We start from the raw sequence: 14,322 nt of genomic DNA on the forward strand, positions 1-14,322 counted from the left end.
TGCCACCGCACCCTAATAACCTGCCTCTACAACACTGGGATCCAAGGAAAAGCCCTGGACTGGATCACTTCGTTCCTCTCCGGCAGAACCCAGAGAGTCCGCCTCCCGCCCTTCCGCTCCGCGGCCACCGAGATCATCTGCGGCGTACCCCAAGGCTCCTCGCTCAGCCCAACCCTCTTCAATATCTACATGAGCCCCCTCGCCGCCATCGCATGCAAACACAGCATCAACATCATCTCCTACGCCGACGACACCCAGCTGATACTCTCCCTCGCCAAAGACCCAGCCACCGCCAAAACCAACCTCCAGGAAGGAATGAAAGACGTCGCAGAATGGATGAAGCTCAGTCATCTGAAGCTGAACTCAGACAAGATGGAGGTCCTCATCCTCGGACAATCCCCATCCACCTGGAACGACTCCTGGTGGCCCACAGCGCTGGGCACCGCACCGACAACCACGGACCACGCACGCAACCTGGGTTTCATCCTGGACTCCTCCCTCACGATGGCCAAGCAAGTCAACGCTGACTCGTCCTCATGCTTCAACACCCTGCGCATGCTACAAAAAACCTTCCGGTGGATTCCCACCGAAACCAGAAAGACGGTCACCCAGGCCCTCGTCACCAGCCGACTGGACTACGGGAACGCCCTATATGCAGGAACCACAGCCAAACTTCAGTAATGACTTCAACGCATACAGAACGCCTCCGCACGACTCATCCTCGACATCCCTCGCCACAGCCACATATCCGCCCACCTGAGAAACCTGCACTGGCTCCCCGTCAGCAAGAGGATCACGTTCAGGCTCCTCACCCACGCACACAAAGCGCTCCACGATATGGGCCCCGAATACCTCAACAACCGCCTCTCATTCTACACTCCCACCCGCCAGCTCCGCTCCGCCAGCCTCGCCCTCGCCGCCGTCCCACGGATTCGCAGAACCACCACCGGAGGAATATCGTTCTCCTACCTGGCAGTCAAGACATGGAACTCCCTCCCCGCACACCTACGACTGACCCAGGACCATCTCACCTTCAGGAAACACCTCAAGACCTGGCTATTCGAGCAGTAGCAGCACCCCCCCTTCCTTCAGCGCCTTGAAACCCTCACGGGTGAGTAGCGTGCTCTATAAATGTATTGATTGATTGATTGATTGGAATGGGGGAGGCGGACGCTCTGGGTTCTGCCGGAGAGAAAGGAGGTGGTTCATTCCAGGGCTTTGTCTCGGATCCCTATGGCGTGAAAACGTGCACGTAGTGTGCGGTGGCAGACGGAGAGGTCCAGGAGGATGAGGGCTGCAGTCTCACCATTGTCCAGCAGGGTCCTGATGTCGTCGGTGGCAGCGATTCGGGCGGTCTCAGTGCTGTGGTTGCCGTGGAACTGACTGGGAAGGGTCCAGGATTCTGCTTTCTTCAAGGTATTGGGTTAGCTGTCGGTTGACGATCTTCTTAATGACCTTGGCCGGGAAGGGAAGCAGAGAGATGGGCCGGAAGTTCTTGAGGTCTCTAGGGTCTGCCTTGAGTTTTTTTAATAGGGCGTTGATCTTGCCGTGTTTCCAGCTCTCTGGGAAGGTCACGGTCTCGAGGGAGAGATTGATGACTTTGTACAGGTGGGGTGCAATGGAGATGCTGGCTTTGTTGAAGATCTGGTGCGGAAATGGGTCTGACGGGGAGCCGGAGTGGATTGCGCTCATAGTCTTGATGGTGTCATCGATGCTCACGCTGGTCCAGGATAGCAGGGGGTCGTAGTCGATGGTGTGCGGAGAGTCTGTTGAGTTGCTGTCTGTTGAATCTGTCATGGATGTCTGCTATCTTGCGGTGGAAGAAAGTGGTGAGGGAGTCGCACAGGGCTTGCAACGGCGGGAAGTCATTGGTGTTGGAGCTGGGGTTGGAGAGTTTCTTCATGATGTTGAAGAGCTCATTGCTATTGTGTGCGTTGTTGTCGAGGTGGTCTTTGAAGGAGGTCCTCTTGGCAGTCCTGATGAGGTGATCGTGGTTGCGGGTGGCGTCCTTGTGGGCTGCCTGGCTATCCGGAGTCTGTTCGCTGTGTAATTTCTTCTCTAGTTTCCAGCAGGCTCGCTTTAAGGCTAGGAGTGAACCAGCTGGCCCTCTTGCTGGTGTCTCTGTGGGGGGGTTTCTTCAGCGGGGCGAGGGTGTTGGCGCAGTCGCCAATCCAGCACCTGAGGCTGTGGGCAGCGTCGTCGGTGTTGGAGGGTTTGGTGGGTGGACTGAGAGCGAGGTTTGCATGTAGTTGGTCTTCGGGGATTTTTCTCCAGCAGCGGTGAGGGATCTGTTGGGTGCGGTGGTGTGTGATGGGTTTCTGGAAGGAGAAGTGGATGCAGCGGTGGTCGGTCCAGAGGAGTGCAGTGGTGTGGCTGAAGGAGACGTGGGGGCTTGCGGAGAAGATGGGGTCAAGCGTGTGGCCGGCGGAGTTGGTAGGCGTTGTGACGAGTTGCCTCAGTCTGAGGTTAATGAGGTTATCAATCAGGGTTGTCGAGTTGCTGTCGTTGTTGTTCTCAAGGTGAAAGTTCAGGTCTCCGAGGAGGATGTAGTCGGTGGAGGTCAGGGCGTGCGTGCTGATGAAGTCGGCGATGGAGTCGCTGAACTGGGGTCAGGGTCTGTAGACGAGGGTGCCTCTGAGGGTGGAGTTGGGGTCTGTGTGGATCTGGAAATGCATGTGTTCGGCGGTGCTGAGATTGTCGTCGGTGCTGGTCGAGACCCTGATGCTGTTCTTGTGGACGATGGCGATTCCTCCTCCGACTCCGTTGGTGCGGTCTCTGCGGGTGATCTTGTAGCCGTCAGGGATCGCTATGGCGATGTCGGGTGCGGAGGAATCGTTCATCCAAGTCTCTGTCAGGAAGGCGACATCCGGGAATGATGTTGCGAGCAGGTCCCAGAGCTCGACGGCATGTTTGCGTGCAGAGCGGATTTTCAGTAGGATGCATCAGAGGTGGTTGAGGTCTTTCTTGGAGGGTTGTTCGGCGGCTCTGAGGCTGGTGTAGCTGCAGTTCCGGCAGGTGAAGGAACCGTGTGTGCGTTTCGGGCAACGAGGGGAGCAGAAGGCAAGAAAACAGGCACAAATCAGGGGCAGCGAGGGGGACCAGAAGGCAAGAGAATGGGCACAAATCAGGGGCAGTGAGGGGAAACAGAAGGCAAAAGAGGACACAGAATGAAGGGGCAATGAGGGGAACAGAAGGCAAGAAAAACGGGCACAAATCAGGGGCGCAAGGGGGAACAGAAGGCAAAAGAAGGCACAGAATGAAGGGGCACTGAGGGGTACAGAAGGCAAGAAAAACGGGCACAAATCAGGGTCAGTGAGGTGGAACAGAAGGCAAAAGAGGGCACAGAATGAAAGGACAACGAGGGGAACGGAAGGCAAGAAAAACGGGCACAAATCAGGGGCAGCGAGGGGAACAGAAGGCAAAAGAGGGCATAGAATGAAGGGGCAACGAGGGGAACAGAAGGCAAGAAAAACGGGCACAAATCAGGGGCAGCGAGGGGGAACAGAAGGCAAAAGAGGGCACAGAATGAAGGGGCAATGAGGGGAACAGAAGGCAAGAAAAACGGGCACAAATCAGGGGCATTGAGGGGGAACAGAAGGCAAGAAAAACTGGCACAGATAAGAATGCAGGCACAGGGCGGAGACAAGCAACAGCGGTCACGGACACCAGAAGACAGCATGGGCAGTACAGGGAAAGACAGACAGCGACAGTGATACAAACCTAAGGCCTACCACTGGCCACCAGGGATGAGGCGCAGGTGGTAGCCTGCGGGTGGAGGAGGGCCTCAACTTCTACAGCAGCGGCAGCTGGGGCAGGGTCAGGACACACAGGCGCAGCTGTGTGGTGGGGGAGCGACCTACCATCAAGGTCAAGGGTCGATTTTGAATATCTCAGTCTTGTGGAAGCTCTCATATAAGGAACATGTGCTGGTCACTTCTTATTCAGTCTATGGCCTTGGTTTGGAGCGGGTTGGTGTTTGCAGAGGGATTGGAATTATGAGTTGGATTTTATTTAACAAATCCAGTAATCCCTGCGTTTGGTAAATAGCTGACCCTTTGGTAAATTCCGGCAGGAGTTAAATGCTGAAACTTAACAGAGGGAAAGCATACATGATATACCGTTCCAGGCTGATGTTGGTGCAGTAAGTACCAAACTCTGCTTATTGTTCTCCAAGGTGTTATTTATCACATTCAGGGCCATACTAGCAAGGGCAGTATCGCCGCTTTAGCGGCACTTTTTTGCCGATAAAACGGTGATTTTTTTATGGCCCTATTATCAAGCTGTCGCTAACAACTTAATGGCGATAGCGGCCGATTTTTTACCGCTTTGCATGTCAGCGATATTTATCACTAATGACATGCAAAGTGGACGTACCTCACTAAAAGTATTAGGAAGAAGTCGCTAACACAACTTCTTCCCATTAGCAATGCCCGCAAAGCGATAACTAAACTCACGCTAACCGCGATTATCGCTGGATTTTAAAACCTGCTAAAATCTTGACTTAGCCATTGTTTTCTATGGGAGGTGGATTCTACGGCTGAATCCTCACCTGCCTATTAGCGACCTTTTCCTTAGCGATGGGAATTAATCGCTGGGATTCCCACGTTATTGATGGAGAATCGCCGCTATCGTTGGCCTTGGAGATGAACGTTGATAATAACGCGGTATCTCTGCGATCTAAACCAGCGATAGCCGGTGATAAAAAATACAGCACTAAGCGCGCTTTGTGATGATTATCGCAAGTCCTTCCTAATATGGCACTTAATATCAAAGGACCTGGAGGAGTCATTATTCACAGACTGCGATAAACAGCGCCATACCCTGGCATGATGATGATAAACTGCGGATCAGGACCTAAGAGTATCTTTATGAGGGTTTTCTTGAGACTCCATGCGAATCTTAATAGGAAGGCAAAGTTGTATAAAGTTAATACACAGTTGGATTCTTACCCACTGCCCACGAGCTCAATAGTCGTCTTTATTAAGTCAGTAATGTCGAAACAACCTGGTTCGTTCTTCACCCACTTCTCAACCTCCTCCATGGCCTTAGCATTGGGACAGGCGAAGTAGGTATCAGTGAAATGGTCACTGACGGTGACAGCGCAATGCGCCAACGGGGCCAGGGACATTTCAAGGAGAGTCCCTCCCTTCACAGCACCTGTTCAGAGAAATAGTACACGTGAGTGAATTTCAGTTTATAATATGAGCCCAATGTCTTTAAAATCATCAAACTGGAATCTTCATGCATCTGCAGCGCTCTTATCGTTAGCATTTACACATACGGTGTGGCTGCCTAGTCTCCTTCAGGACTGGGCATATTACACCTTCACAGAAGAGCAGAAGAAGATGGTTGTTTATAAGTGTTAAGCGGTCACATTAGGCCTGGGTAAATACAACATCATTTCACATGTTCATTTTTAGGTCTCGCCTGACCCAGCGCATGCGCTGGTCTGGCGAGACTTTTTGAGAGGGCTCCAAAAAGTGCTACCAGGCCAGCCTAGGGCTTCTGTGCATGTGCGCGAGCACGCGCGCCGCACTTGACGCGATTACTTTCACTTTCACGGCTGCACGGCCACTTGGCATAGCCAATAGGTCTCGCTTTTGGGACCTTATAAGTATTTAGTTATGCAACTGTTGCATGGCTAAACACTTATAAGGTCCCAAAGGCGAGACCTATTGGCTATGCCAATGCTTGTTTAAAGTTGTAATCTTTCTTGAGCGTTGACATTTGATACACATCTGCTTGTGTGCCTGTATGGATAATATTCTCTGAAAGGAATTACTCCCTCTGTACCCCCTTCCAGAATACTGCACCCTCCCATCACTGGACTGTTGAATTATGATTGATTCATTGCTTTTCTTCACAAGGATTGTGTTTGTTAGAGCAAGTGACTTTTTTCATGCATTTGATTATTAATATAACACCATTAATTTATAGTTTATTGAGAATGTGATGTTGTTTTGTGATAGCTTAAGGGTGGGATTATGGTTAATTCACATTCATTTCGCTTTAGCCACGACACTGGGGAATGCATTATGTTAGGGTTTTTGAATCATTTAGTATAACCTTAGGGGTCATAAGTCACGGGGTCGGGTCGAGGGGAACTGCATTTGATTGGGCACATGCAGGGGAGGTTTTGCTTTAAATTATCGGTCAGACCGCTAGTGAGAATAAACACTGTTATCAGGAAGGAGAGATGAGCACAAGGCGGTCAGGTTGCTTGCGGCGACTTTTACTAGGTATTTATGATAATTTTGAAAACAAGGGACATGGGGTAGTTGGTTTAAGAGAGGGTGAAATCAGAGTAAAATCATGGGATCCATTAACATTATTAGTTTGAGAGTCGCACACTAGTTCTTCACATTTTTATTTCAGTAGTGAGTTCTGCAGTTATGAAAGGGTGAAGGGGGTTGAGTCGCGGGAGGGGCAGGGACCCGTTTGGTTTGATTTTTAATGAGTTAGGTACAGGAGTTGTGGTATAGCGAGAGTGGGGACATTGGGAGTGTCATGTTTGTTTTGTATTGTGAAGGTCAGCAGTGAATGGTCAGCTGAGTTTTTAATTTTATTTTGTTGCAGAGACCCCCGACAAAGAGCCAATGGGCTCGAAGTGCTTTGGGCATAAGTAATGAGTCTTCTTTGCTGTACGTTTTACCTTGACCTTTATTTTAATGTGTCACTGTGAAATGCCTATGGGCACTCAGTAGACATATGAAAAAATTAAAGAAAGAAAAAGGATGGAACCTCGCTGTCTCCGCAGTGATTCAATAAAGTTTTGAAGAGTGATGGAACAAGGCATCCTATAATCACTGGTACTAAATGGTAGAAATGGATGATTCTATAATGAGCGGTTTAATATGAGGGTCGTTTCCCACATAGCAGTGCGACAGACAGGTGCGCAAGTTTGTGCCCGGAGTATCACTTTTAGAAAGTTGGTATTTTCCTGCTCCTGCTATTTGGTGTCTGCTGTCTGTCCTAGGTCACATGACTGAGTGTAGTTGTCAGTTGGAATTTGTCCCAGACAGCCACACAATAGATGGATTAGATGTGCCTGGATGGACTATCAACTGTCAGGATGGGGGGATTCAGAGATGGGCCCAACACCACTTGCAACTGAATAGGCTGTGCTCTGCCTTCATACAAAGGACTTGTTACGCCTGCATTGTTCATGCTCCCAGCTTGGAGCTTGTGCAGGGGAGTTAGCAAACTTCAAGCACTTCAAAGGGAATCATCTGCACTTAGGGGATAAACTACCCCCCGAGCTAGTTTCTCCATGCCAATTAAGTCACCACTGTAGGTCAGCCCTAGAAGTAGCAGACAGCACAGGGGCAGTTACCTCCTCCAGCTTGCGCGGCAGGGCCACCCCAGAAATAACAGTCTGCACAAGGGCAGTACAAAACTCCTCCAGATTCTCTGGTTTCTGTCCTTGGCAGGACCCCCAAATGATGCTTTAAACAAAATCAAAACAATAACCCCCAAACATGTGATCATATAAATGCAGAGTTTGTAGTGCAATCAGTTGTGGCTGTGGTACTGCGCAAACGCAAGTCCTTTCCTCACTGCTGATCACCAATGTTAGAAATGGGATCTCTGGTTGGCTAGGGCTTCGGCCTAAGCCAGGCAGAAACCACCACTCTAGTCAGGGCAAGGGAGTTACACGCTGAAGACAAGCCCTGCTCACCCCCTTGGTAGCTTGGCACGAGCAGTCAGGCTTATCCCAGAGGCAATGTGTAAAGCGTTTGCACCACACACACACAGCTGTGAAACACTAGGCACACCACAAAAGGAACTTCACACAAAGTTATATATAAAAATAACCTTTATATTGTCATGAACACATAAGAATAGTAATCACACAATATACACTGTGCCAACTGGCACTAGGCAATATTTACAGGGGATTATATACACATGACAGGGCCAATTGGGACACTGTCAAGAACCATCACAAAGTGAAAATAGTAAATATAGAACACAACCAGTGACTACTGGCAAAACACTCTACTCAGCATTATATCCCGCACCATAAATCATAGTATGCAATCAACATCACATTGGGCGTAAAATATATTATGCGCGAACCTCATAAGCCTAACCACATTCGACCATAACCTCCTAATCATAAATCACATTAGAGGCATAAATCACAGAAGAGTATAACCTCATAAACTGAAACCAAAGTATGCAAAACCTCATAATCATAAACCACATTAGAGGCATAAATCAGGGTGCATAAATAATGTTTCCTGCGCACCACATAAATCACACTAGGGCCTGGTGCCCTATCAAACTAACACTGTCCCCCTGGCCAACTGGCCTTCTCAGAGGGCTCAAATGCCCTATGTCCATAATGTCAGGGCTTGGACTGCCAATGCAGCAACATCAAAAGTGTGCGGTTGCGCATGCCTAAACGTTGCAGCTGCCACTAATTGCTGTGCAGCTGTGATGAGGACTAGGCATGGGCATTCACTGTGCCCTCTGGGTGGGTCCCCACTGTGACTCTCTAAAACAAGTGTGCGCAAAACATTGCAGCTGCCCGCACTGGCCTGGCACCACTGTGCCTCTCCATCCCCACTGGGACTCCTATCATAAAATGCTGCCAAACGTTGCAGCGGCCCACGCTGGTGCGGCGCAGCTGTGAACAAACAAAGAGCAGGCACGGGCACCTCGGTGCCCTCTGGACCCCCACTAGGGCCCTGGACACAAATATGGCAAAATGTTGCAGCTGCTTGCAATGGCGGTGCAGCTGTGTGGAAAACCAAGATGCCCTGGCAGCGCCCCTGGAGCCCCGTTCACCGGGCTCCTCTCTGTGCCTTTATCTGGCACCTACACAGCACCCCCATGAACCCCACTCACCGGGCTCTAGGCAGGACTTCTCCAGGCTGGATCCGTCAGTGCAGCAACACGCGGGGCTCTCTCTGCTCATGAGAGCCCCGTATGGAATCCGGCCACACTCAGTAGTCTCCACGCAGGTGGGGTGGGCGCCGCCTGCCTTCATCTATTTTCTCTGGCACCGGGGGCATCACTTCCCCTGATCTCCTCGGCGGAAGGTTCGGAAAAGGAGCCCTCAAGGCTCTGGCTCCACCATGCACGCAGGCCCCGCCCACAGTCAGGCGCAAGTGCCTGACTTCCGTTCTTCCGCGCTCTCCTCTCGGAGGCTCGGGCCGCAGCGGTGATCTCACAAAATGCGGGGTGGGCTCCCGCTACCACTCAGGCCACAAAGCGGGGTGGGCAGCCGCATATTCAAAATAGCACAGATGTGGAGTGGGCACCCGCGAAAATAAGGGCAAATGCGGGGTGGACACCCGCTGCTCCAAGTAAGCATAAATGCGGGATGGGCTCCCACTCGGTATGAAAAGAATGTGGATGGGCACCCATTCCACGAGGCATCACAGGGGAATCCCTCACGCCGGGATTCCCTCTGAAAGGGGCTGCAGCTCCGTGCTGCGAAGCCCAGGCTTTCCGCTTCTGGGAAAATTAAAAGAAAGCGCTCACAGGGCGCAAGAAGCACCAAAAAGTCCTTAGAGATTAAGGGGGCAAGTCTAGGCCCAGGGAAGCAATCCCTCATGGCAGTTCCTCCTGGGCCCCAGCAGCAGCACGCCCCAGCAGGTTCAGGAACAGCACACCTTGATCGGGTCACAGCCCCTATACTTATACCCAGATTCTCTTTGTCTGCAGCACAGGGCTTGGGGGAACCAGATTCAACTGGTTCAGGGGGGAATTGGAGCACTCTGTGTACCAGGCTCCTCTTCCCCTTTGTCAGGTGGGGGCTCAGTGATTAGACAGACCACAGGGGGCGGAGCCAGCATTGTTCAGGCTAGGCACAGATCTATTCAGGGTCAGGGGATTACTTGTCCCACTACTCCCAATGCAGAAGTCCCATTCAGCCTAGTGCTGACTCACCCTGCCCCTCCTGGAGCCACACACACCTCCCCGCCCCTGTCACTCAAAAGCCAGACATGCAATTCACTTCAGGAAGGCGGACACATAGCACGCAGAAATGACATGGCATTTCTAAAATAGTTATAATAAATCTGCGCACACCATTGCGCGGCATTTATTATGACAATTCCAAATATACTAAACTTGACCACGCTGCACCTCTCATATCAGGAAATACCACTGAAACACTTATCAGGGAATCCCCAATGTATTCATATGGGAGGGCAGCTCCACAGTAGTGAGAAACTAAAATGCCGGTTTGTCACTACCAGCACATGTCACACACTTAAGGCACATGTCCTATCTTTTACCTACAATGCACCCTGCCCATAGGGCTAGCTAGGGCCTGCCTTAGGGGTAACTGACATGCAGGAAAAAGGGGGGTCACAGACTCGGCACACACTTTAGGTGCCATGTCACCGTGGCAGTAACACTGCGTGCACAGGCCCTGCAATGGCAGAGGCCTGAGACAGGTTGCAAAGGCTACTTTGGTGGATGACGCAATCAGCGCTGCAAGCCCACCAGTAGCATTTAATTGACCAGCCCCGGGTATATGAGATACCTCTTTACAAGGGACTGACAGGTAAATTAAATATGCCAAACAGGTGTAGACCAATCTTATCAAATGTAACACAGAGAGCGCACGCACTTTATACTGGACAGCAGTGCTAAAGTGCGCAGAGGCCTAAAACCACCAACACCATGTCAGAGAAACGGCTAGGAGAAAGGCAAAACGTTTAGGGATGACCCTGCAAAAAGGGCCAAGTCCAACGTTGCCCAAGTCTCTGACTGTGCCCCAGATAGTCCCCCACACTCTCCGCTGGAGGTGCATCACCCTGACAGGGATTGTGGCTGCTGCTTGAGCAGGGTTAGCACCCAGGGCAACCTACAACCTAATTTCTCCCATTCAAATTTTGATATTGCATGGAATAATAACAATTCTCTGCTCCATAAAAATGTTAACTTGAAATATAAATATTATTTTATTTCAAAGATTCCCTCTTGTCAGATAGTTGCCTTTTCTATGTTTTGACACTTTGTAGATTTCACATGAAAGTTTAATTTCATAAACTGAAAGAAAGTGACCTGTTGTCTTTCTTTTGGTGCTGATGCTGAGGTCAGACACAGAAACATTGACTGATGGGTGACGAGTGAAATTGCTCTCACACATGGTTTAGGAACCACAGACCTCGAACAGTGAATAGCAAAACTCTTACTCATGCAACCCATCCTTGACCCTGGAGAACTCTCCAGGGATTGGCCAGTTACTCCTCGTACTGCAGGTTCAAGGGTCATGGAAAGCCTTGTAGCCGGCCAACGACTGAGTCACGAACCCTAGGTGACCCTCAAGGAGGGGTCCACCTGAATGGGAGACAGAATCGGTTCCACTGCCTGTTGCTGCGTTTGTCTGTGGGATTCGACACGGTGAGCCCTGATCTACTCCTCTTTAGACTTCTGGACTGTGGAATAAAGGACAAAGCCGCACCTTTATGGGGGATACGTTCTTCTCTGGAACAAGGGCTCTGAACATTGGGGCGCCACAAGGATCAGTGCTTTTGCCACATCTATTTCACATTTGCATCTGGCTGTTGAGCTCACTAATTCAAAAGTTCAATTGTAGTTTTCACACGGTGAGTGGTCTGAATTTCCAAATTGCCATCCAAAATGACAGACTTATTGACCGGCTCAGCAATATAAACAAGCATTGGCAAAGCCAATAGTTCTCACTTATTCGAGCACTATTCGCTCTACCATTGTATTTTAGCCATATTGTAGATGTCTACTGGATATATTTCTCTTTTTCTGTAAATCAAGAAATGATTTATTTTAAGGATGGAAACTGATACAAACAGAAAAATAGCAGAGAACAAAGAAAGACCAAGAACGATGAGGACCAAAGAGGAAACATTGGTATAGCCAATAGGTCTTGCCTTTGGGACCTTTTAAATGTTTAGCCAGACCTACTGCTTTTACCAATTTTTGTAAGCTATGTTGTAGAGTAATGTGGCTGCTGCACAGCTTGCTTATAAGTTAGAATAAAAAAGTATTATGAGCATGTTTGTCCTTTAAATATCACCTGGAAGACATTGTGTACAACTGAAGACCTTTTTGAAAAATTATTTATCATAATCAATGTTTTGCATATTTTTTGCCCTTGAAATAGTGGCATCTTCTTTCTGCTTGTTGCAATGCTTGTTTGTTATAGGCTTGTTTGTTATAGGGTGGGGGGACATAAATAATGGAAGGATAGGGTTGGTGAAATAGTTATTGAAATATAATGCGAGCAGGGGACAGACAGGAGGGGGGAGTGAATAGATGCCATATTCCAAGGATAGATTGAGGTGGTGCTAAGTGATGGTGAGGTGGTGCTCAGTGATGTTTAGGTGGTGCTCAGTGATGGTGAGGCGGTGCTCAGTGATGGTGAGGTGGTGCTCAGTGATGGTGAGGTGGTTCTCAGTGATGGTGAGGCGGTGCTCAGTGATGGTGAGGTGGTGCTCAGTGATGGTGAGGTGGTTGTCAGTGATGGTGAGGTGGTGCTCAGTGATGGTGAGGTGGTGCTCAGTGATGGTGAGGGGGTGCTCAGTGATGGTGAGGTGGTGCTCAGTGATGGTGAGGTGGTTCTCAGTGATGGTGAGGTGGTTCTCAGTGATGGTGAGGTGGTGCTCAGTGATGTTTAGGTGGTGCTCAGTGATGGGGAGGTGGTGCTCAGTGATGGTGAGGCGGTGCTCAGTGATGGTGAGGTGGTGCTCAGTGATGGTGAGGCGGTGCTCAGTGATGGTGAGGTGGTGCTCAGTGATGGTGAGGCGGTTCTCAGTGATGGTGAGGCGGTGCTCAGTGATGGTGAGGTGGTGCTCAGTGATGGTGAGGTGGTTGTCAGTGATGGTGAGGTGGTGCTCAGTGATGGTGAGGTGGTGCTCAGTGATGGTGAGGGGGTGCTCAGTGATGGTGAGGTGGTGTTCAGTGATGGTGAGGTGGTGCTCAGTGATGGTGAGGCGGTGCTCAGTGATGGTGAGGTGGTGCTCAGTGATGGTGAGGCGGTGCTCAGTGATGGTGAGGTGGTGCTCAGTGATGGTGAGGTGGTGCTCAGTGATGGTGAGGCGGTGCTCAGTGATGGTGAGGTGGTGCTCAGTGATGGTGAGGTGGTGCTCAGTGATGCTGAAGTGGTGCTGAGTTCTTTTAAGGTGGGGGGCTGCACTGATGCTTGGGTGGTGCGGCATAAATACAGCAGCCCTGCACATAAGCGACCATTGCTCTCTGTTGTGAAGCCAAGGATTGGATGTGCATTTAGTATTACCACCTTTATCACCCACTGACATGTTCTGTGAGAAACTCACACTCCCTGATTGTTGCATAAACAATAGGGGGCTGATTCACAGAACTAACTTAAGATCCTAAACTTACTACTTTTGGTATTCACAGAAGTTAGGATTTTGTCTTAAGTTTGTCTTAAGTTTGTCTTAAGACAAACTTAAGACAGACTTAAGACAGACTTAAGAGAAACTTAAGACAAACTTAAGACAGACTTAAGACAAAATCCTAACTTAAGTCTGTCTTAAATCTGTCTTAAGTCATTCTTAAGTTTGTCTTACATCTGTCTTAAGTCTGTCTTAAGTTTGTCTTAAGTCTGTCTTAAGTCTGTCTTAAGTTTGTCTTAAGACAAACTTAAGACAAAATCCTAACTTCTGTGAATACCAAAAGTAATGAGTTTAGGATTTTGTCTTGTTAGTTCTGTGAATCGGGCCCTACTATTACAGAATCATCTGGAAAAAGCAAATACATTTAGGGGAAGTATAATGGAAGTGAATATGTAATGAAATGAAATGAAATGAAAATTGGTTTTTATATAGCGCGTGTTTGCCTTGGCGTCTTAGCGCTTACTGCCATTACATCTGGATCGGATAAACTTACGATTTTGTAGGGATGCCTGTGAAAAGCCATGTTTTTAGTCCCTTTCTAAATTGTAATAAATCGTTTTGCATTCTAAGATGCAGCGGCATAGTATTCCAAACTTTAGGAGCCAGGTGCCGAAAACTTCTGCCCCCCCCACTTCAGAGTCCTTACTTTTGGCACCACAAGCAGGTGGGCTGACGCAGAGCGTAAACGTCTCAAAGGGGTATACCGTTTACAGTATTGACCTATCTGTGACGGTCCTAGCCTGTGCAGGCTCTTATGTATCATGCACATTGATTTAAACTGAATCCTCGCGGTTATGGGCAGCCAATGTAGCTGTTCACGCATAATTTGACTAATAGGGCTGAATTTAGGTAGATCCAGTAACAATCTAGCAGCAACATTCTGCAGAGTCTGGAGCTTTTGGATTACATTTTTCTTGGCTCCAATGTAGAGTGAGTTACAGTAGTCAATTTTTTACAGGATCAGTGC

General features: G+C 49.4%; 1 protein-coding gene across 2 annotated transcripts in view; it reads right to left on the minus strand.

Annotated features, from left to right (window-relative positions):
- Positions 1 to 14,322, minus strand: part of LOC146829944 (nicotinamide N-methyltransferase-like) — a 154,363-nt gene that overhangs the window by 84,656 nt on the left and 55,385 nt on the right. For both annotated transcript variants that reach the window (XM_085604208.1, XM_085604207.1), the window contains one exon: positions 4,950 to 5,157. In XM_085604208.1, coding sequence (XP_085460334.1) covers positions 4,950 to 5,157 — 208 coding nt within the window. The remainder of the gene's footprint in view (positions 1 to 4,949; positions 5,158 to 14,322) is intronic.

The sequence above is a fragment of the Triturus cristatus genome, chromosome 5_1 (genome assembly GCF_964204655.1).
Source record: "Triturus cristatus chromosome 5_1, aTriCri1.1, whole genome shotgun sequence".
In the NCBI taxonomy this organism is placed as follows: Eukaryota; Metazoa; Chordata; class Amphibia; order Caudata; family Salamandridae; genus Triturus; species Triturus cristatus.